General features: G+C 43.6%; 1 protein-coding gene across 1 annotated transcript in view; it reads left to right on the top strand.

The window, feature by feature from the left end:
* Nucleotides 1-20,564, top strand: part of CEP192 (centrosomal protein 192) — a 130,509-nt gene that overhangs the window by 74,943 nt on the left and 35,002 nt on the right. The window contains exons 35-42 of the mRNA XM_054985869.1: nucleotides 285-421; nucleotides 505-597; nucleotides 1,632-1,747; nucleotides 1,827-2,003; nucleotides 4,918-5,008; nucleotides 12,727-12,891; nucleotides 19,347-19,607; nucleotides 19,815-19,924. Of these exons, the coding sequence (XP_054841844.1) occupies nucleotides 285-421; nucleotides 505-597; nucleotides 1,632-1,747; nucleotides 1,827-2,003; nucleotides 4,918-5,008; nucleotides 12,727-12,891; nucleotides 19,347-19,607; nucleotides 19,815-19,924 (1,150 nt within the window). The remainder of the gene's footprint in view (nucleotides 1-284; nucleotides 422-504; nucleotides 598-1,631; nucleotides 1,748-1,826; nucleotides 2,004-4,917; nucleotides 5,009-12,726; nucleotides 12,892-19,346; nucleotides 19,608-19,814; nucleotides 19,925-20,564) is intronic.

Raw genomic sequence — 20,564 nt, 5'->3', positions numbered from 1 at the left:
CCATTTTGAGATTTGAATGTTTTTTAAAGATAAGTGTTTTTTTTTAAATTAATATGAAATACTTCACTACCACTGTTCCTGTGCCATTTGATTTCCTTGTAAATTTGAAGGTTAGCTTTTAGCCCTTGTTGGGCTCTTAATAAGTTACCTGGTATTTTCTCATTTGATTTCACTGCTGGTCTGATTAAAACTTGAGGTAATATACTGTTAAGTCTGACTAAATAGAGTAAGGTACAATATTTTTGTGCATTTGAGTAAAAAATATCAAATTTAAACTGTTCCAGATTTTTTGGGCCCAGCGGATGAATACTTGGCAAGAATTGATGTGGAGGTTGATTGTCCAGAGCCTACTAACATTTTAAGTATTCCTCTTTGTGCAAGATCTGGAACTCCTAGAATATATGCCCCAAAGGGTCTGCAGGTACATTTTAAAAACAAACATCACTTTTGATATCTCCGATCTTCCTGTATTAGATGTCAGCAGTTTGATATCTTTCCCTCCAGACTTTACATGTGTCTGCAAGAATAGGATCATCAACAAGACAACAGCTGCCTCTAAAGAATGCTGGGAATATTAAAGTGGATTTAAAGATCATGGTGAGTGACTATCTCTGTTCTAAGTATTTCTGAAATTGTCAGACCAGTCTAACTTTGTAAATACGTAAGAGCTGAGTGGCAAGAGACTCTTTAGTTTCTTCTTTTTCTTAGTAAAATAAAAATTGATATGGCAGCCTGGAGCAAACAGTGACCAGTTGTCTGTCCTGCTGTACCACTACCAATCATGATCTGGGATGAGCACCAGTGATAATTCCCTGTTTTTGGCATCCACTCACAATGGGAAGCAGAGCACAAGTCTACTTCTCCTTGGTTTCCTTTGTGAGCCAGTGGAAGTGGTTGTGTGCTGCAGCAACAAGGTGGATAGCCACACAAGTAGTTTAATATGACATTATACAGTTATTCATCTGGCTACAGTGTCATTCAAGTGGTTACATATGCACTTTCTCTTCTAGAGCACAACATAGTTGGCCACTTGGATTTGTGTCTAGTACAGCTGCTACATACTGCAAACTTGTGTTTGTTTGGATATTTGTACCCAGCTATTCTCCATCAGGGGAGAAAAGGTATCCTTGTATGGGCTGTGCCTACTCCATATTCCATGGGCAAATATACTCCATATGTAGATATCTTGCAAAGGCTTCCACTATCCTGAGGAGGTGATCCACACACACCTAGTCCATGCTATGCCTGCTATGGTCAGACAAACTTCCACAACTCTTTTACTTTGTTAAGGAATTAGCAGGATAAAATGTTGAAACATCTTTAGAAATCTGCCATCAGCTTCTCATGCCTCTTGGTCACTAGCAGCGGTGGCTGGAACAGAAAAGAAAAAGCTGTCTCAGATGAACACCCTAAGCAGTAACTACAGCAGAGCTGCTGTGACAGGACAGTGCAGCAGCCTTGTCTTTCACAGCTCCAGAACAAGCCTCTGCGATGGCTACTAATGCCTCTCCTTTAATTGCCATTCTTCTCTCTCCTGCCAAAGCATCAGCAGGGGCAGAGAGCAAACAGCAGCAGGCCCATCCTGCTCTGAGGCACTAATGGCTACTTGAACTAACAATATTCATTTTCAGACACTGGAACCAAGTAACAGCATCTCTGTTGAGCCTGAGGAACTGTCTCTTATACCTGGGGAAGAACAAGAAGTGACAGTTCGGTTCTCTCCAAAGGACTGTAGAAGCACTGAAAGGTAGTATCCTATATGACCTAATCATGAAAGTCAGAGTTCCTTTTTATGGAGTATTTAACCTGAGCTTTTATTTTAACAGCGTTGTGAAAATTTTTGTATTACCTTCTGGGCCAGAGTATAAAGTGACTGTGAAGGCTGAAGTACCTGTGGTGGACAGCAAACCTTTCTCACAAATGTGCCACAACTCAGAAGTTCCTCCCATCCTTGCTAACAAGCAGCTTGTGGCATGGGGCGGAGTACAACTTGGCAGAACAGTGTAAGTACCAAGAAAATTCTTTCAACAATGTTTAGTTGAATTCTGTATAAAGCTTGAGCCAATGTTTCGTTTGTAATTTAAATACCTTATTTAAAACCTGAGAGTAAGTTTGTGCAGTGAATAATGCCCTAAGAAAGATCTTCCACAACTGAACTGGGTTCTTAACTGCCCTATGAGCAAGCATGAATTCTCCGTATGTGCAGACAGACTATAACTGTTTTCCCAGCATAACGCTCCAGAGGATCTCCTGATGCTCAGGTGTAGCTTTTCAGGGAGCTAATAGGATGTAGGGGAAATGGAAGGCAGGAAATCTCTCCTATGTAGAAGCCGAATACTAAGCACAGTTATTTGAATTCCAGCCCCTTGTATTCAAGTTTACATTCAAGTCACGATCCTGCCATGTTTCTTTGCATGCCTCTGAAGAAAAGAAATGAAATCTCTCACTCTTGGTTGTTGCAATTATTAGTATGTAATTCTTTACATGTTGTTGATATTAAAGATGAACAGATGTTATTAATATTAATTACAAATGTTATTAATATTAAAGATTTCAACCAGAAAATAGGGCTAGGATGAATTTAGCTTCTAAAGTCCTCAAGTTTTAATTCTTTCCCAGGTGGATTTTCAGTGAGTTTGTACCTGCCTTTTGCTTTCAAGGGAGGCTTGTCCCATCTTTTATGGAAATTAACTACTGAGCACACAAATTAGGCCTCAGCATTTGTACAGAAAATGGCTTGGAATGTAGCCATATGTTCTCTTGGTGGAAAGCCAGAGGCATGACTTTTGTCAGTTTGTCCCCCTACAACCCCCTGCTTTGTATCTTTAATCTATTCCCAGGTGTCCAATGGAAACCTCCCCTCCCCCAATATGTTTTTGGGGAGAAAAAGGCAGGCTGCATAGAAATGGAAAATCTTGCTTTCAAGAGTACTGATGCCGTTGTCACCACCATACTTTCTGATTCCATTGCACTGCCAAGACTAGGGCCTTAGTCTTCCTGTTCATCTTAAATCACAGTCGGACTAGAAACAAAACTTGCATGAAGACTGTAGAAGGTTTATTAGAGGATTCCATTTGCCTTTGCAGTTCTCCCAGTGCTATAATTTCTCAGTTCATTTGGGAGAAGAACCTTAAGGGAAGTTTCTCTAGGCATTCCATATAGGAGGCATAAAGTGAGCAGATGTGACTGTCATTCCAGGGAAATTCCTTGAGCAGATGTATAGGTCTCAGTACACAAGCTATCAAAGTATCTTAATTCTAAGGCAACAGAGAACACACACATCAAGTGATAAATTTTAGCCCTATTACTAATCTGTTGTGATACATTGGTTTCTTTTTGTGACCTGAAGCTAATGAAATCATGGTAGCGTGTTCCATTGAAAGGGAATAAACTCCACACGGTATTTATAGCAGTGAATGCTATCTTGTCTTGATAATCAAAAAGAAAAATCTGCACATTTTAAAGTCTTGAACAACAAGCAGCCTGAAAAGCATTGTCCATGATCCTAATGATGACAACCCTTATTTAAGCATACTTTGAGCAAAGGAAATGCAATTCAAGCAAGGCTGGCCTTAGGTATTTTGTTATGTGAGCTGCTGAAACCAAATCAGTGCATTATAAGTAAACACAATAAATGCCCAGCAACTAGCATTAAATGCCACTGTTTAATGACATTAAAATATGCTGCTTGATGGTTTTACCTCTTCTGGCCTTGTAGATTACTCCATGCATCCAGAAGTATGTGTTGTGAATATTAAATGTTCTAAGAATTCTGAACAGACCTTGTGAAAGTTTGGGGGTGATTCTGGGTGCCTCCTTATCTATGTTATCATATGGTTTATTAAGTTAATGGCAGTTGCCAGGTCTGCCTTTTTCCATCTGTGGCAGGTCAGGCAGCTTGTCCTAATGACCCATGACCTAATGACAGCGATCCAAGCAATGGTCACCTCCAGACTGGACTTCTGTAACTTGCTCTATGCTGGGCTACCCTTGGGTCTGGTCCAGAAATTACTTTAGGTCCAGAATGCAGCTGTGCATGTCCTTACGAATACTCTGTATAGGGCACACATAACACCTATCCTGCACTGACTGCTTTGGCTTCCTGTGGAGTTCCAGATCAGATTCATGGTTTTAATTTTAACCTATAAAGCCCTTAGCAGACTGGGACCAGTATATCTGCGGGACCGCCTCTCACTATATGTGTCCCGGGGGGTTCTTCAATATGCTGATAAACAGCTCCTGGTGGTCCCTGGCTCCAAGGAGGCTCGCCTAGCCATGACCAGAGCCAGGACCTTTTTGGTCCTGGCCCCAGCTTGGTGGAACTCTGTCTGCTGGGACTCGGGCCCAGACAGACTTGTTATTCTTTCACGAGGCCTGTAAGACAGAGATGTTCCTCCAGGCATATGGTTGAGGTTGGGGCATGGACAAGTTCAGTCTCCTGTTGGGAGGAAGTATTGTACCCCCACTCCCAGCCTTGGCTTTTTCACCAGTTGATTTATCTTCATTTCACCATCCCCCATTCCCATGGAATGTTTGGCTAGGGTTAGGAAATGTGGGTCTGCTGTTGAGATGTTTATTAAACTGTATGTTTTTATTTATGGTTTTTAATGTGATTATATTCGTTGTTGTTTATCCATTCTGAACCCACGTAAGCAGGGAGCGCAGTATACAAGATAAATAAATCAAGTCAAAGTATGTTAACATCCAATTCTAGATTAAATAGCAGGCATAAAGGGAAACGTTAATGTTACATTTTCTCTTTAGTAGCTATCACATAGATTCCTAGAAAATTTACAGCTGTTCTGTTCATCTCTCAATACAAGCAAATGACAAATTAATAGTAAACTCTTTTCTAAAAATTTTTGGCAACAGCAAATGAAAACTGAATATTTAACTCTTTTTAAAAATAAATTTTAGTCAACAGAAATTAATTCTGAGAAATGACTCTCAGACTACTACCCAGCAGTTACGATTGCTGATAAGGGGTCAAGATCAGGACTGTTTTCAGGTGAGTCATGGAAACCAATACGTTTTTTTATACAATGAAATGTGTTCAGTATTTCAGGCCACTTTTTATTTAGAATGTCTAAATGTGATAGCCTCTGTGATATTTTGCTGTCCAAATATAGTATAGTATTCATTAATGCCAAAATTTAAAATTTCGAAGTGTTCGTCTTGATATTCCTGTGTTCCTCTAGCATTACATTGTGTTAGTCAAAACTTTTTAATGCTTGTTTTGTTAAAGTGATCTTAAATATTTCGCTTGTACGACAACAGTTCTTTGTTGCTGTTAGGAGCTTCTCAGCCCACATATTTGCAACACTTATGAATATTTACATATGCATAAAATTGTTGTGAATCCAAAATAAAACGTTGAGACTACCCCAGCATTTATTCATTTTAGTTATTTGTACCTTGTCTCCTCTTCTCAAGATGGTTTACAGATAATGATTAACAAAATAATAGTAGATTAGAAATAAATAAAATAAAAAATCACAAAAAACCCTCCACCCAGAATGGCTGCCATTGTACTCCATCAAAAAAACCCATCATACACTTGGCAAAAAAACAAGTCTTGTATTGCCTCCTGAAGATCTCTTGCAAGGCAGCTTCTCTGGAGCCCATTCTACAGAGTGGAAGTGCAATGGAGAAGACCCAGGTTCCATTTGATTTGATTGATTTTGATTTTATTAAACATATATAACCCACTCTCCCCACAAATGGGCTCAGAGAAGGTAACAGTCAGTTAATGTATATAAGGATAAAAACAGCAACAATATAGAATAAAATCCATCAGCATTATAAATACAATAAAACAGCTTCTCAGTGTGGTGGTCAGTATTTCACACGTCTGCATTCCAGCCCTGTAGTAGGAAATTGCAAGCGCTAAAACAGAGACAACATGACTGGGGGCGGGGGGAACAACCCCCCCCCCCCATTGATGCCAGGAGGACCACCAACATCAGACAGAAAGTCTGGGTCTAGCAGATGGCGGTTGAAGGCTGTAATTGATACATGGGAACATATAGGAGGAGATGGCCCCTTCAAATATGTGGACCCAAGGATGTGAAGGACTTTAAGAATCGTAACTAGGGGTGAGCAGTGCCAGGGTGCTTTGGTTTACCCAATTTGGTTTACCCAAATCAGGAAAAAGATTCAGAATCAAGCAATTCCTGAAGCAGTAAGCAGCTTCAGAAATCGCGATTCGGGTCTCTTCGGGTGTGATTAGGAAAGATTTGGCCGTTATTTTCAATGGGACCATGCTCCCGGCTTTCCGGGAGCCTGGGCGGGGGGGCGCATTTTCTTTCCTAATCACACCAAGCTTGGTGGGGACCTTCTCCAAACTCTCCTCTAATGACCCCCCAAGTTTCAGAACGATTGAACTTCAAAAAGGTACCCCAAAAAGGTACCCCAGCCCACTCTCCATTATTCCCTATGGGGAAAAACAAGGAGGCTTTCTTGGTGGCTTGGGGTGGCATGTTGCAAGCAAAATGCGCCCAATTTTCAGGGGTCCTGATCCTACACCTCCTCCCACCCCCTCAAGTTTCAAGGAGATTGCTCTTTTGTAGGCCATTTCATGCCTCCCCAAAGGTGATTTCCATCCCATACTCTATTTCTACTGTAGAGAAAACTACCACACAGCAGAAACGCATAGATTGTGGCTGTCAATGGCCGCAGCCACAGTCCCACTCACAATCCACCCCCCAACGAAAGCAAAGACACACACCTCAAAATCCTCCATTACCCCCAGAGCTGGCTGGCCATCCGCTCTCCATTCTTCCCTAGGACGAGAACTTTTCAGACTTTGCTCCCAGGGGCACTCATGCACAGGGTGGGTGCCACACAGCACAGGCATGCACCCCTGATGCAAGCTTATCCCTGGGAAAGCAAAGCAGAAGCAATGACACACATCCCAAAATCCTCCATCGCCCCCTGAGCTGGCTGGCCAGCCACTCTCCATTCTTCCCTATCTTAGCACCAGAGAATCACACACTGTAGATTAAAACAACCCCCAACATCACACCAGAGAATGACACACACACAACAAACATAATTTTTTAAATTTTTATTTCTCAACAGCATTAAACATCACAATTCACATCACTATTAAATCACAACTTACAGTCCTAGATTAAAACAACCTCAACATCACACTAAAAAGTCACACAAAAACAACAAAAATAATTTCTTTAAAATTTTATTGCTTGGACTTCCTACCCTCCCTCCCCCCATAACAGCATTATTAACATTACATTACAGCAGTACATCACATTACATTACATATTCAAATCACAACATACAGTCCAGTTTGAACCAAAAAAATAACATCACACCAGAGAATCACACATCAAAAAAAAATTCTTTAAAAATGTATTTCTTGGATTCCCTTGCCCTCCCTCCTCACAAGTGGGCTGAGGGTGGCACGTTAGTGGCACATTCAAATCACAACATACAGTCCAGTTTGAACCAAAAAAATAAAATCACACCAGAGAATCACACACCAAAAAAAATCTTAAAAAATGAATTTCTTGGATTTATTTCTTAGATTTCTTGGATTTTCATCACATCATCGATTCCACCCAAACCAAATTCAACCAGGGGACATTTTTGCAACTTAGTCCAGCAGAACCATTGTCATTTCCTCCAGCCAGGCTCTGAGTTCAGCCAGTGGAGAAACACCACAGAGCAGAACCACACAGTACCAAGCCACAAGCACAACACAGTGACATTCGCGGACCACAGTTGCAAAGGATTCCTCCCACCCCCCACGCCAGCTTCAGGCTGAACACTACCTATGAGGCAATGTTGGGACCTAGTCTTCATCATCAGCGGGCGCCCACCCACACCATTCTTCCCTACTCCCCCCACCCCTTCAACAACAACATTTAACAGCAGTTATCAATATCAACATTCGGCATCAACAAAATTGGACAACGTTTTAGAGAATTAACCAACATTTAACAACAGCAATTTTAAAACATTTAACAACAGTAAATAGCTTAGTTTGGGTCTGCTTCTCTGGGTTTCCATGTGTCCTTCTACAGTTTACAGTTTACCTAACCTAACCTGTCTCTCCCTGTCTTCCCATTCCAGTGGCAGTCAACATTTCTGGGGCCTCTAGTCACATTTATCAGAACAAATTTGTACCCTCAGGGACTGGGCCAGTGCTGATGCAGTCTGTGGGTGGGTGGGTGGATGCTTGGGGAGATGGCCAAATTGCAGGGTGCATCCCTACTGCCACTATTCTCCAGTTCCTAGACTCACAAAGGATGCAGACCTCGAGGGCTCACCTCATTTGCTCTGGAAGTCGACTCAGAAATCGAACAGCTGTATGTTGACCTTCAGGAAGACCAACTGCTCAACTTTCCATGGGAGAAGGCGAGTGCGATGTGAGCTGACAATGTCACCCACATAAGAAAGGATGCACTCGCTCTCCATGCTCGTCGGAGGGCATGAGAGGAGCCTCTGCATCTTGAGGGAGACGTCCAGCCAGACCGCCTCCTTGGCCCGGTAGCTCAACAGATCGGTAGACAGCAACTCATAGAGCTCCACAAGGTAGTCCCTGACCATTGCCTCCGCCAAATCCTGTCTCACACGACTCACAGTCCCAGAGGGGCCGAGGGGCCGCCGGAGCATCTCCATCTCCAAGGACATCCCAGCGGCCGTGGAGGGAGCCTGCTCAGAAGGAGCAAGAGAGGGACCCGCAGGGCTGGGGCCCCCGCCCACCCCTTCTGATGTCAGGTGGCCCCTCTTGGCCTGCCTACGCCTCACCCGCACACAGAGGGCATCTCTGGTGCTTGTGAGGTTCCCGTCACACTTGCGAGCAGGGATTGCGTACCAGGGAGCAGGATCCTAGAGCAACTCCTGGAAGCTGTGTTGACTTACTAGGGAGAATGGCTGGCCATCATGGGCAATCATTGTGACAATACAGCGCGTCATGCGCCTGCTCACCTTCTGGATCCCCCTTTTGGGCACACTAGTGCCCTGCGTACCAAGCATCTCTGTCAGAGATGTTTGGCATCCCTGCCCTACAGGAACCCATGGGGGGAGAGCACCAGAGGAGCCTGCCTCCTTCTGGCTAGCTGGCATCCATGTGGTGCCACTTGAACTTTCCAAAGCCCTGAAGAAACACCACCTGGTGTTGCCTCTTCAGGTAGTTCCGCATGCCAGACTTGGAGAGATGGTTCACATCCCTCCCGCAACTGATCCATTGCCTACAATGCTTGCACTGGGCAAACAGGGGCTCCTCCATTCTCTGGAAGTGATTCCAGATATTGGAGGTAGTGGGGGGCCCACATCGCACAGGAGAGGCACTTACAGGCCCTCCAGGAGACATCTCCTGTGAGGTGATTGGGGCAGACACACACCGTGCCTCAGCTGGGAAGTCACAGATGGATGAGGATGAAGGGGCAGAGATGTGGGCTGTTCCACCACAGTCTCTTCCTCTTCCTCCAGCACCCTCTCCTTATGCACAGCTGTGAGAGGCCTGCTGCTGGCCTCAGAGAAAACAGGGGAGGACTGCCCAGCAGGGGGTTCCTCGTGCAGTTCCTCCAACATCTGACGGGTCCCTGGGGTGAGCATGAAGGATGGAAAAGTCATGTGCCCCACGTCCATCCCAGGAGACATGCTGCCTCTCCTCCAGCTGCTGGGTCTCAACAGCTGAAGAAGGGGGAGCCTCAGCAGCAGGCCCCCACCCAGTGCTAGCTCCTGCCTCAAACACCTGAGTTGGGGGTGGCCCTCCAGCATCTGCCTCAGGAAAGAGGGCCTTGCAAACCCTCTTGCTGTCACCAGAAGCCAGGTTGGTGTATGGCAGCAGCGCAGGGGAGGGCCTCCTCTGCTCAGATGGGAGGATAGCCTCAGCACTCTCCCTCCCCTCCACTCCTATAGTCTTAGCCCTAGCCTTTCCCCTGGGGCCCCTCTCAGCTTTCCTGTCACTCATTCTGTTCCCCTCCTTGAACCTACACTAACTAGCTCTTAAGTTTTTAAAACACCCCCTCCCCAAGCAACTAGCCAAAAGCTTTAGTTTCAAAACCTATCTACCCGTTCTAGATCTTTGTTTTTGTGGCTCTGTTCCTGGAGATGATCAGAAATCTCTTTTTAAACGGCCCTGTTTATTTTTGTGAACCTAAACCTACTCCACCAAACTGCTGAATTCCTCTTCAGGAATCAAGCTGACCCTAAACCCCGATATAAATGGAAGCCTATTACAAAAAAAGTGCCCGGCTCCAAGGGTGCCAGAGGTGGAAAACCCTAGTTAAGGGAGAAATAATAGACAGCCTATTTATATGAATATAACTTGAACAGACCCTTACCTAACTCTCACTAAATCTTTTCTCTAACAATTTACTTTATAGGGCAAAATAATAACAAAAGCCTACAACTAGCCTACCTTATAAAAACACTATTTAAAACTAAACAGTTCTTGGAAACTCAAAATAATGCTACCCAAACACAGCTATTACTAAACAACCGCTATAACCCACCACCTCCAACCAATAAAACAACAACAGCAGCAAACAACATACTATAACTGTAAAACACCAACACCAACTATTCTAAGAAACACCAATTCCAAAGTTCAAACACAACTGTAAAATTTGCCAACCACCAACTTCAAACACCAGCTGTAAAACTTGCCAACAAAGCCCCCCAAATCAAGCAAAGAAAACAGAAAAACAGAACCCCCCAAGCAAGCAGTCCCCTCTCTAGCCCACCTACACCTCCCTAGCGCGTTCGCGTGTGTGTGCACACACACAGACAGCAGAAAACTCTGGCAAAGAGGCAAAACACAAACTGAAATTAAAGAACTCAGGCCCACTCACTGAAGCTCAGCAAAGGAAACCAGAACCCCCAAGCAAGCAGCCCCCTCCTCTAGCTACCTACACCTCCCTAGCACACACTGCTTCCCCCCCCCACACACAACTGGAAAATGAAACCCCAACAACAATTAACTTTAAAACAGTAACACCAGCCCTTCCAACAACTGGAAACTGAAACCCTAAAAACAATAACTTTAAAACACTAATATCAGCCCCCCCCCCAACAACTGGAAAATGAAACCCCAACAGCAATAACTTCAAAACAGTAACAGCAGCCCCCCCCCCACAACTGGAAAATGAAACTCCAACAGCAATAACTTCAAAACAGTAACAGCAGCCCCCCCCCAACAACTGGAAAATGAAACCCCAACAGCAATAATTTCAAAGCAGTAACAGCAGCCCCCCCACCAACAACTGGAAAATTAAATCCCAACAACAATAACTTTAAAACAAGACCAGCCTCCCCCCCCTCCAAAAACAAATGCCCCAGCCAGCAGCCACTCAAAGCAGAAAAAGGCCACACACACATACTCACTCTCTCACTCACTCAAAAAAGCAAGAATCCACCTCCACAAAAATTAATAAAGAGTAAATAAAAGTGAAAAATGGCTACCGTTCTTTGAATACGTTGATAGGTATAATATCCAACCCAAATCAAAAATCAAATCCAACCCAAAGCAATAACCCACTCTGGAGGCTTTATTCTGTAGTTTTAAAGACTTGGCGAACTGTATAACTTTGTTTCTTTCTTCTCAATTCTCTTCCTGTATCAAAATAGTTTTCTTACTTGTTCAGCTGTAAGTTGTTTATTTGTCAGTTTGTATGTTATACTTGTTTAGTTTTAATTTAAAAAATGTTATAAAAAAAAGAGTAAATAAAAGTAAGGCTTTTAAAAAATTCCCATCAGCTAGTCCCTTACAGTAATCAAGCTGCTGCTTACAGGACCAGATGCAGTTTCCAGGTTGTCTTGAAAAGCAGCCCCGTGTAGAATGTGTTACAGTAATCCAACTTCCAGTTTACCAAACCATGGATCAATGTGGCTAGATTGGCCGAGTCTAAGAAAGGAGAGGGTTGGTGAACCAGATACACTTTTAGACGGTGCTGTTGGCCATGGCCACTGCACCATCCTGCTTATCAAACAGAAAGACTGGGTCCATGAACACTCGCACACTCTTAACCTGCTCTGCAAAAGCCAGCTCCAGAGCATCCAGGGCCAGTTGATCCACTCCCTCTAATAAAACAGCATTACCTCTCTTGTTTCTAGATTTTGTCAGTTTGTTCTGCCTTAATCACCTGAGTACAGCGTTAAAGCACCAGTTCAGAACCAAGACAAAAACATCTGAAGGCTTGGATAATTAAATATAGAGCTGGATGTCATCTGCATATTGATAACACCCAACGCCAAAGCTTTTACACACACAAAACAAACAAAAGGAATCCCTCCCAGTTGATTCTGTTCCTCCAGTGAATCTGTCTCAGTCAGTGAGGCATTAATATTTTTCACCAACAACTCCAATAACTTTTTTCTGGAATGATTTTTAGAAGCCACGCAGAACATGGATTGAGAGCAGAAGTGGTGGCTTTCACACTTCCAAGGATCCTTTCAGCACCCATAAGCAAGATCAACTTGAATCTGTCCATAACAATAGGACAAGCAGATGCTTGTGGCACATCAGACACCTAGTGAAACTTCTTTTATAACTTACATATCTCTGTTTTACTTTGTCTTGTCAACATTTCCTTAGATTGCTAGTTTGTAAAACCATGGAGATGAATAGTTTATTAGCTGTTGAAGTTATAAGCTAACTTCCCATTACTAATTTTCTGAAATTTAGAAGGAAGCTCTTCTAAATTAAGATCTCTTCAAATTAATTTACAGTGTGCTTATTTTCATGTATATTTTTAGATGAAACTTGGAGAACATGTGTACAGCAACTGCGAAATCAAAATCCGACCCAAACATGATTACAGTGTGTCCTTAATGTTTACACCGTCTCGTTTAGCTTGTATGTTTGCAAAGCTTGAAATGAAACAGCTTGGTTTTCCAACTAGACTTGGAATCAAGTTCACTGTAAGTCTTCTCTTGCATTATAACAGTTACTTATTTGGATTTCCTTTCTGCATTGTTGCAAAAGGAACAGATTGATACCAAAAGGCCCTAAATGGAAAGCTTAAGTAATTGAACTGATGTTCCCTTGTTTCTCTGGCCAGTATGTTTTTAGATTCACTATTGAACTTGTTGTGGATATTGCCCAGTTGCAATGTATCTCAGTCATGTAAAACTTTCTTCCTCATGTTCTAGTCTTTCTGCATGTCAGAAATGTTAATATGGGAGAGCATACTAATCTATAAGCCTCAACTTGCAGTTTGCAGTACAGTATCATCATCACCATATTCTGCCTCTAATGATGCAACATCTGAACCCTAAAATCTCTTGATAGTACTTTGCTGTTAATTCTCCTATGACAGAGAAATTTTAAATAGGAGCCTATTCAGGAAGAAGTGGTAGTATGCAGTATATTTAACTGATACAGTATAGTGGCTGAGAGTGTGCTATGATCCCAGAAGCCTTGGTTCAGATCTTGCCTCTGCCGTGAATTCACTAGGTGGCATTAGGCAAACCACACTCAGCATCTGCACATTACTAATCCACCCCCCATCTGCAATACAAGAATAACAATTGCAAGACTGTGGAAAGGATTATAAGATAATGTGTTTTGAACCATGAAAGTCCTATATAAATGGTAAATATGTTTAGTAAAAATGTAGATATTTATATACTCTATGTTTAGTAAAGACGTAGTTATGAAGCATTCTAAATATCCACAATGCTTGATAGCACACTAAGTATTAAAAGATAGATGTACCTGGTATCTGGAAGCGGATGTTGTCGCAAGTCTCTCTTGTTGTATTTGAGTTTTCGTAATAGTTTTATATTTGTGACTGACAGTAACCATTTTGTTACCTACTCTACCCTTTCATTGATTGTCTCCCCCTGATTTTATTTTTGCTTATTTAACATTTTGTTTATAGCTTCCATTTATTTTTAAAACAAGCTATGTGACTTCATTGGGCTTTTAATCTAATGTGGATCAAGTCTACTGACATTTTCAAAAACGGCCTTGGAGAAAAAACATTCATCTATGGTCTGTGCACGCGCAGGCCTGCAAACTTCAGAGATTTCTATAGCTCAGAACCACCATGGGGCGCCCTTGCCTCCCAGTGTGTATGCGCGGCTGCCTTTTCCACAGAAAACAGCCTCTAAGAGGTGGGGCGCCCCGGGGTACCCTCTGTTCCTCTTTTACCACTGACTTTAGAGGTTCTAGCTCATTCTTCTTCTGTGAATCGAGACTTTTTCCCTTCAGCAATATCAGAGAAGACATTATTCAAGCGTTGCTTGTCTTGCAACAGAAAAATGACTCACTCCAATAGGTACTGTAACTGCCTGTATTGTTTCTGCCACACCTTCACCCTGAAGGCCAGAGCGGAACGGGCGGGCAGGTTACAAGCCTCCCTGTGCCATGGCAGCAATAGATCCACTGGATACAGCACGGACCTCTGCCTTGTCCAGTTCAGCTACCCAGCCTGGGCCTGGGTCCTCTGGAGCCAAGACGCTCTCACTCCCGATTGAAGAGGATGTAATATTGGTGGAAAAACCACCTACCCCTTCGGGTCGATCCAGATCACCTTGCCAAGGTTCCTGGTCTCCGCACTCGTCCCAAGAGACGAGAGGGCTCTCTCAGTGTAGAGGTAGCCCATACTCTCATAGAGGAGGCAGCCTCTATTCGAGGGACCAGCGTTTTCTGGACGAACTGGCTCTCCACAGTTTTCATAGAGAGAGATCTTACTATTCAGACCGACCAGTTAGAGAGCGTTCTACATCCCCCTCCGTACGGGCCTACTCCTATTCCGCTTCCAGGAGGACCCCGCATCTGTCTGAGGCAGATTTGGAGGAGGATTTCCGGTACCTGAGGTCCTGCGATTTACCACTGTTGGATTCACCCAAGGGAGTGATTGGGCCAACAGAAGATGTCTCACCCACGGATGACTTCCGTGCTTATAATGAGCTTCTCTAGCACATAGCTGAGGCTCTAGAAATTGACGTGGCCTCCATGGAACCATGCTCGAAGGAGAAGATCCTAAAACATATTTACTTTGGGTCAACTCCTACTGTGGCCTTTCCAGTTATTGAGGGCTTTGTTGAGCTTCTGACCGGGTTGAACCTGAAACCAGCTTCGACTCCTGCTACGAACAAGAAGGATGAGAATCAGTACAGGACAAAGGATGATCTCTGCCCTTTTCTGTCAGTGCATTCTCCTCCTCCTTCGCTTGTCACCAAAGACATGCAAGCTAATCCCAAACAGGGGTCCCTATCTGTTGCTTCGGATAAGGAGAGCAGGAGAATTGACACAATGGGCAGAAAAATTTACACCTCTGTGTGGTGTTTGGCATAAAAATTGCCAATAACGTGGCGATGATGGCCGCTTACCAGTTGTTCCTCTGGAATAAGGTGGCCATCTTCGTTCCTCATGTTACCTGAGGACCAGAGTCTTCCTTAGGGTTATTCAAGAGGAAGCGGTCTGTTTATCCTGCCACCAAATTAACGTTGGCTGCAATATGGCTGATACTTCAGCCAGATCTCTACTCTTGGCCATCGTCCTTTGCAGATTCATATGGCCGAGAACTACAGCATTACCAGTGGAGACGAGAAATAAGGTCGAGGACCTCCCTTTCGAAGGACAGACTTAATTCTCTGAGAAAATGGATGAATACTTGTCCAAGAAATGAAAAGACAGACTTACAGCTCGCTCATATGATGTCCTTCCACAGCAACATTCCTCTAGCGTGTTGCAATATAGATCCTTTGCAAGGGGTTGACAACATTGCTACCACCCTTACCAGGGGTATGCCTATCACCCTCAGCGATCTTACCAAAGCCCGCAGTCTTCCTTTTCTAGAAGGAAACAAGGACACAAGAGTAAACAGGGAGGTCACTAGCAACAGGCTAAGGAGCAGATGCACTCCCACTAGCAATTTTGACCATTACAGGGTCCTGACCCACTGTTTGGAGTCATGCTACGTTCTTTTTTCTCTGAGTGGTGTAAGATTACCTCTGATGTTTTGGTTTTACAAATCGTTGAAGTTGGTTATAAAGTTGAGTTTTTACAGTTGCCCTGTCTTCGACTCCTCTACTTTCTCCGCTCAGGGGTCTCAGCCAGGGGTGTTGGCTGAACTGTCCCGTCCTGAAAAAAGGAGCTATTGAGGAGGTTACAGATAGTTCCCCTCTCTTGGGGTTTTATTCCAATTTGTTCGTGGTGGAGGAAAAGGATGGGGGTTTCTGCCCTATCCTGGACCTCCGCAAGTTGAATAAACTCGTCTGGGTTTGTAAATTTAAGATGACCATCTTACAGGCAGTCCTAGCCCTGATACCACAACAGTCCTGGTTTGCGGTTATAGATTTGAAGGGCCCTATTTTCATATTTCTACTTTTCAGGAACATAAGAAATTCCTACGTTTTGCTTACGGTACTCGTGTCTTTCAGTACCAGATTCTCCCTTTCGGATTGTCTGTTGCTCCGCGATTCTTTACAAAATGCATGGCAGTAGTTATCGCCTTTTTAAGGATTCAAGGGTGTAGTATCTTCCCCTATTTAGATGACTGGTTGATTGTGGGTTATTCAGCTGATGATGTAGATAGACAAGTTTCCACTACATTGTCCACCTGCCTTAAGCTGGGCCTATTTGTAAATTTTAAAAAATCCAAACTTGCCCCATTGTCTAGAGTTATTCCATTCATAGGAGCAGTCATTGACGGCATCCGGGATAAGGGGTTTTTTACGTACAGAGAGAGCCATAAAAATAAAGGCATTGGTTAGGAAGTTTAAGAGGTGCAGGTTCCAGCTGGCCAGACTCATCCAGGTCCTACTGGGGTATATGGCCTCCACCACTGCTGAAGTGCCTTTAGCAAGATTGCATATGCGTCCCTGCAGCTCTGGTTTACCTCAGTTTTCTTTTTGGAAAGGAATTCTCAGAGTAAGAGGTTTAGTATCCCCTGGACGGTCCTTACCTCCTCAGACTGGTGGATGAATGTTTCTAACCTATATAAGGGTATTAGTTTGGTTATAAACAGCCTGATGTCTGGGTTACTACTGATGCATCCAGTCTACGTTGGGGCGCTCACTGTGAAGGGTCCTATGTGCATGGAGTGTGGGACGATTCTCAATGTCAGGAGCGTATCAACTTACTGGAACTGAGAGCAGTGTTGTATACATTGGTTTCCTTTTCAGATATCATATGGAACAAGACTATCCAGATACTGACGGACAATACAACTGCTGTGTTTTATATAAACAAGTAGGGGGGCACAGTGTCTGTGACTCTGTGCTGAGAGGCGATGAAAATCTGGAGTTGGGCCATAGATCAGTCAGTATGGCTACAAGCAGTTCATATCCCTGGTGTAGACAATGCAGTGGCGGATCATCTCAGCAGGTTGCAAGGGGACAACCATGAATGGTCCCTTCAAGACGCGTATTTACACCCTGTGTTTACCAAGTGGAGTTTTCCCGACATAGACCTTTTTGCCTTAGAGGAAAACCACAAGACTCCTTGATATTGTTCCAAAGGAGGAGTAGGCCTCGAGTCTCTTGGGGACGCGTTTCAACTCAAGTAGTCCAACAGCCTCTTCTGCATGTTCCCTCCGTTCCCACTTCTAGCCAGGGTCCTCAGCAAGGTTCAGGCGGACAGGACGTCGGCCATCCTGATAACCCCGTTTTGGCCACAACAGCCTTGGTTCCACACCCTTCTGAGGCTAAAGACTCGAGTGTTTCATTTTCCATTAAGACCAGACCTGCTGTCATGGAGGGGAGTGTTTCACCACGGAATAGACAAACTCAAACTGGTGGCCTGGCTGATCCTTCAAGACAGGCCTTCTCTGAGGGAATGAATGACTTGTGCTGTAAAATGTGAGGCGCTTGTCTACTCGCCAATCTTAAACCCTAAAATGGAACGAATGTATTGTTTGGTGCCAGGGGAGGAGCTCAGATCCCCTAGCTTCTTCCCTGCTCAAAATCCTGGAATTTCTATGGGAGCTCAAGTAAGGGGGGTTGTCTAATTCATTCATCCAAGTGTATTTGGTGGCCATTTCCACCTTCCATCCCCCTGTAGATCGAAAGACTGTTTTCTCTCATTACACGTCTAAATTATCTTTGAAGGGTTTAAATAATTTGTTTCCCCTTTTCAGATCTTTAGTCCCTCAGTGGTCATTGCCTTTGGTTTTGACCAGGCTCATGTCTAGACCCTTTGAACCATTGGCCACTTGTCCTCTGCACTTCCTTTCTATGAAGATCGCGTTCCTGGTGGCCATTACATCGGCCAAACAGGTGGGTGAATTAGCAGCATTATGCTGCAAACCCCCTTATTTGAAAATCCACCCAGAGAAGGTAGTCCTTCAGACTAAGGTGGGTTTTTTGCCAAAAGTGGCTTCTAAGTTCCACCTATCCCAGGAAATTTCCTTGCCAGTATTTTTCTGTGATCAATCCACAGAGGCTGAAAGGGCCCTTCACGCTTTAGATGTGCATAGGGCGCTCCTCTTCTATTTGGATCGTGTTAAGTCCTTTAGGGTAGATTCTCACCTTTTTGTGTGTTTTTCGGGCCAAAAGAAAGGTTACAAGGCCAGTTCACAGATGTTAGCCCATTGAGTGGTTCAGACAATTTTACTGTGTTATAAGATGGAAGACTTACCTTGTCCATTGGAAGTTCATGCTCATTCCACTAGGTCTTAGGTATCTTCGGCTGCCCTCCTGAGAGGTGTTCTGCTCCAGGACATCTGCAAAGTGGCGACATGGGCCTCAGCTGACATGTTTGTCAAGCAGTACGCCTTGGACATCCTAGACAGGAAGGAGATGGCAGTGGGCACTGCAGTCCTACAATCAGTCTTCCTGTGACAACTCTTTATTGCCTCCATCCAGGTATTTAAGCTTTGTAATCTCCCATGTGGGACTGCACAAGAAGACCGTAGATGAAAAACAGTGTTGCACTTACCTGTAACTGTTGTTCATCTAGATCTTCCATGCAGGCACACATACCCTTCCTCCTTCCCCTCTAACACTCTTGGTACTTACCTTAGTACGGCGACGAAAGAGGACTGAGGGTATGTTGGTGGCGCCCCACCTCTTAGAGGCTGTTTTCAGCAGGAAAGATGGCCGCGCATGCACGCTGGGAGGCAAGGGCGCACCCTGGTGGTTCTGAGCTATAGGAATCTCTGAAGTCAGCAAGCCTGCGCATGTGCAGTCCCATGTGTGCCTGCACAGAAGACCTAGATGAACAACAGTTACAGGTAAGTGCAACACTGTTTTTCTGTCATGAAGAAGCACATTTTTATTATTTTAGTTCATAAAGAATCATCTGCTTGCCCTGAATATTCATTTTGCTTGGGAGTAGGGAAGGATAATTGTGGATAGGAGAGCGGATCTCTTTTTCATTCCTGTGATTCTGAATGTGAATTATGTGGATTTTTTTTTTCTTCCAGATACCCTTGTACGGATATGGGGGCAAAAGCTGTGTGATTTTAGAAGGTGTGAAAAAACACTGTAACAGATACCTGGTGGAACTGAATGAGCTGTCTCCTGGGGAAACAAGCCAGGTTTCTTTCTCTCTAAACAATACAGGATGTCGGGCTGCTTATGTGAAAGCATTGTGTTTTAGGAATTTCTCTGAAGGAATTATTATGGATCCAAATATGCTGAATTTATTTCCAGAGAAGTTTGTTCTTAAAGAAGGTGAGCAGCAGGTAAGTCTGAAAGCTAGTCCCATGATTTTCATATTAGGTTGCATGAACCTGAACTCTTGTTATAGATACCTGTAAAATACAGAATTTTTTTGAAATATGTTATATAATTTTGTTCTGCATTTGAGAGTTTAACATAAATCAAATATAGTAGCACTAATGAAAGATTTTAACTTTCCATTTGAACACTGGAATCCTTATTTCCCCCAGAAAGTTACAGTAACATGTAACTCTGCCAAAAGCGAACAACATAATGCACCAATGTTATCTACAATTTGCTTCTTCTATGGAGATGAAATATCAAGACAGCAATATCTCAGGTGAGGCTCAGCTTTCCTTGCAAAAGAACAGCATATTTTGTAGCTTATCTTTTTGTTCTTACAACTAAGCTGTAGATAGCTACTGGATTGTAGTGTACACAAAGAGACCAGGAGAAACCTGGCACATGTCCCTGGTCTCTGGCTGAGTTGAGGAAGGTAAAACCATTCCATAGAGTTTCTACAGTCTGAGGGACAGAAGTCTGCTAATCCTGACTGCCATAGACACTTCAGTTTCCAATTGATGCTATTTGTAGATTGTAGCTCATGCTACAATGTAGAAATGTTACTGCTATGTCTCTTTTGATACTACCAAATGTTCACTGTTAAATGAGTTGCCAGGCATTTGCTTTTGTAACTTGTCACCAGCAGAACGAATGTTCAGGGTAGTGCACTTTGAGCAAAAAAAAAAAAAAAGCTATTTTTTTTACAGGGTATTCTTTCTCATACTGGTTTACCTGAAGCGCAGGCAGCTTTGGGAACCTACGCAAGGAAGGCATGAGTGCTGTGTCCGTCTGAGATGGCCACTAGCCCTGTCATTCCCTTCAGGCTTCTGACGTGTGCTAATAACTGCAAGGAGTTTGTGAGTTTGCGCCGGCTTTGGAAGTGCCTGGAAGCAATGCAATCTCCTGCTGCTTTTGTG

Source organism: Eublepharis macularius, chromosome 7 (genome assembly GCF_028583425.1).
Source record: "Eublepharis macularius isolate TG4126 chromosome 7, MPM_Emac_v1.0, whole genome shotgun sequence".
NCBI classification, from domain to species: Eukaryota; Metazoa; Chordata; class Lepidosauria; order Squamata; family Eublepharidae; genus Eublepharis; species Eublepharis macularius.
Note: the sequence above shows the minus strand (reverse complement) of the source record. Positions and strands in the feature narration are given on the sequence as shown.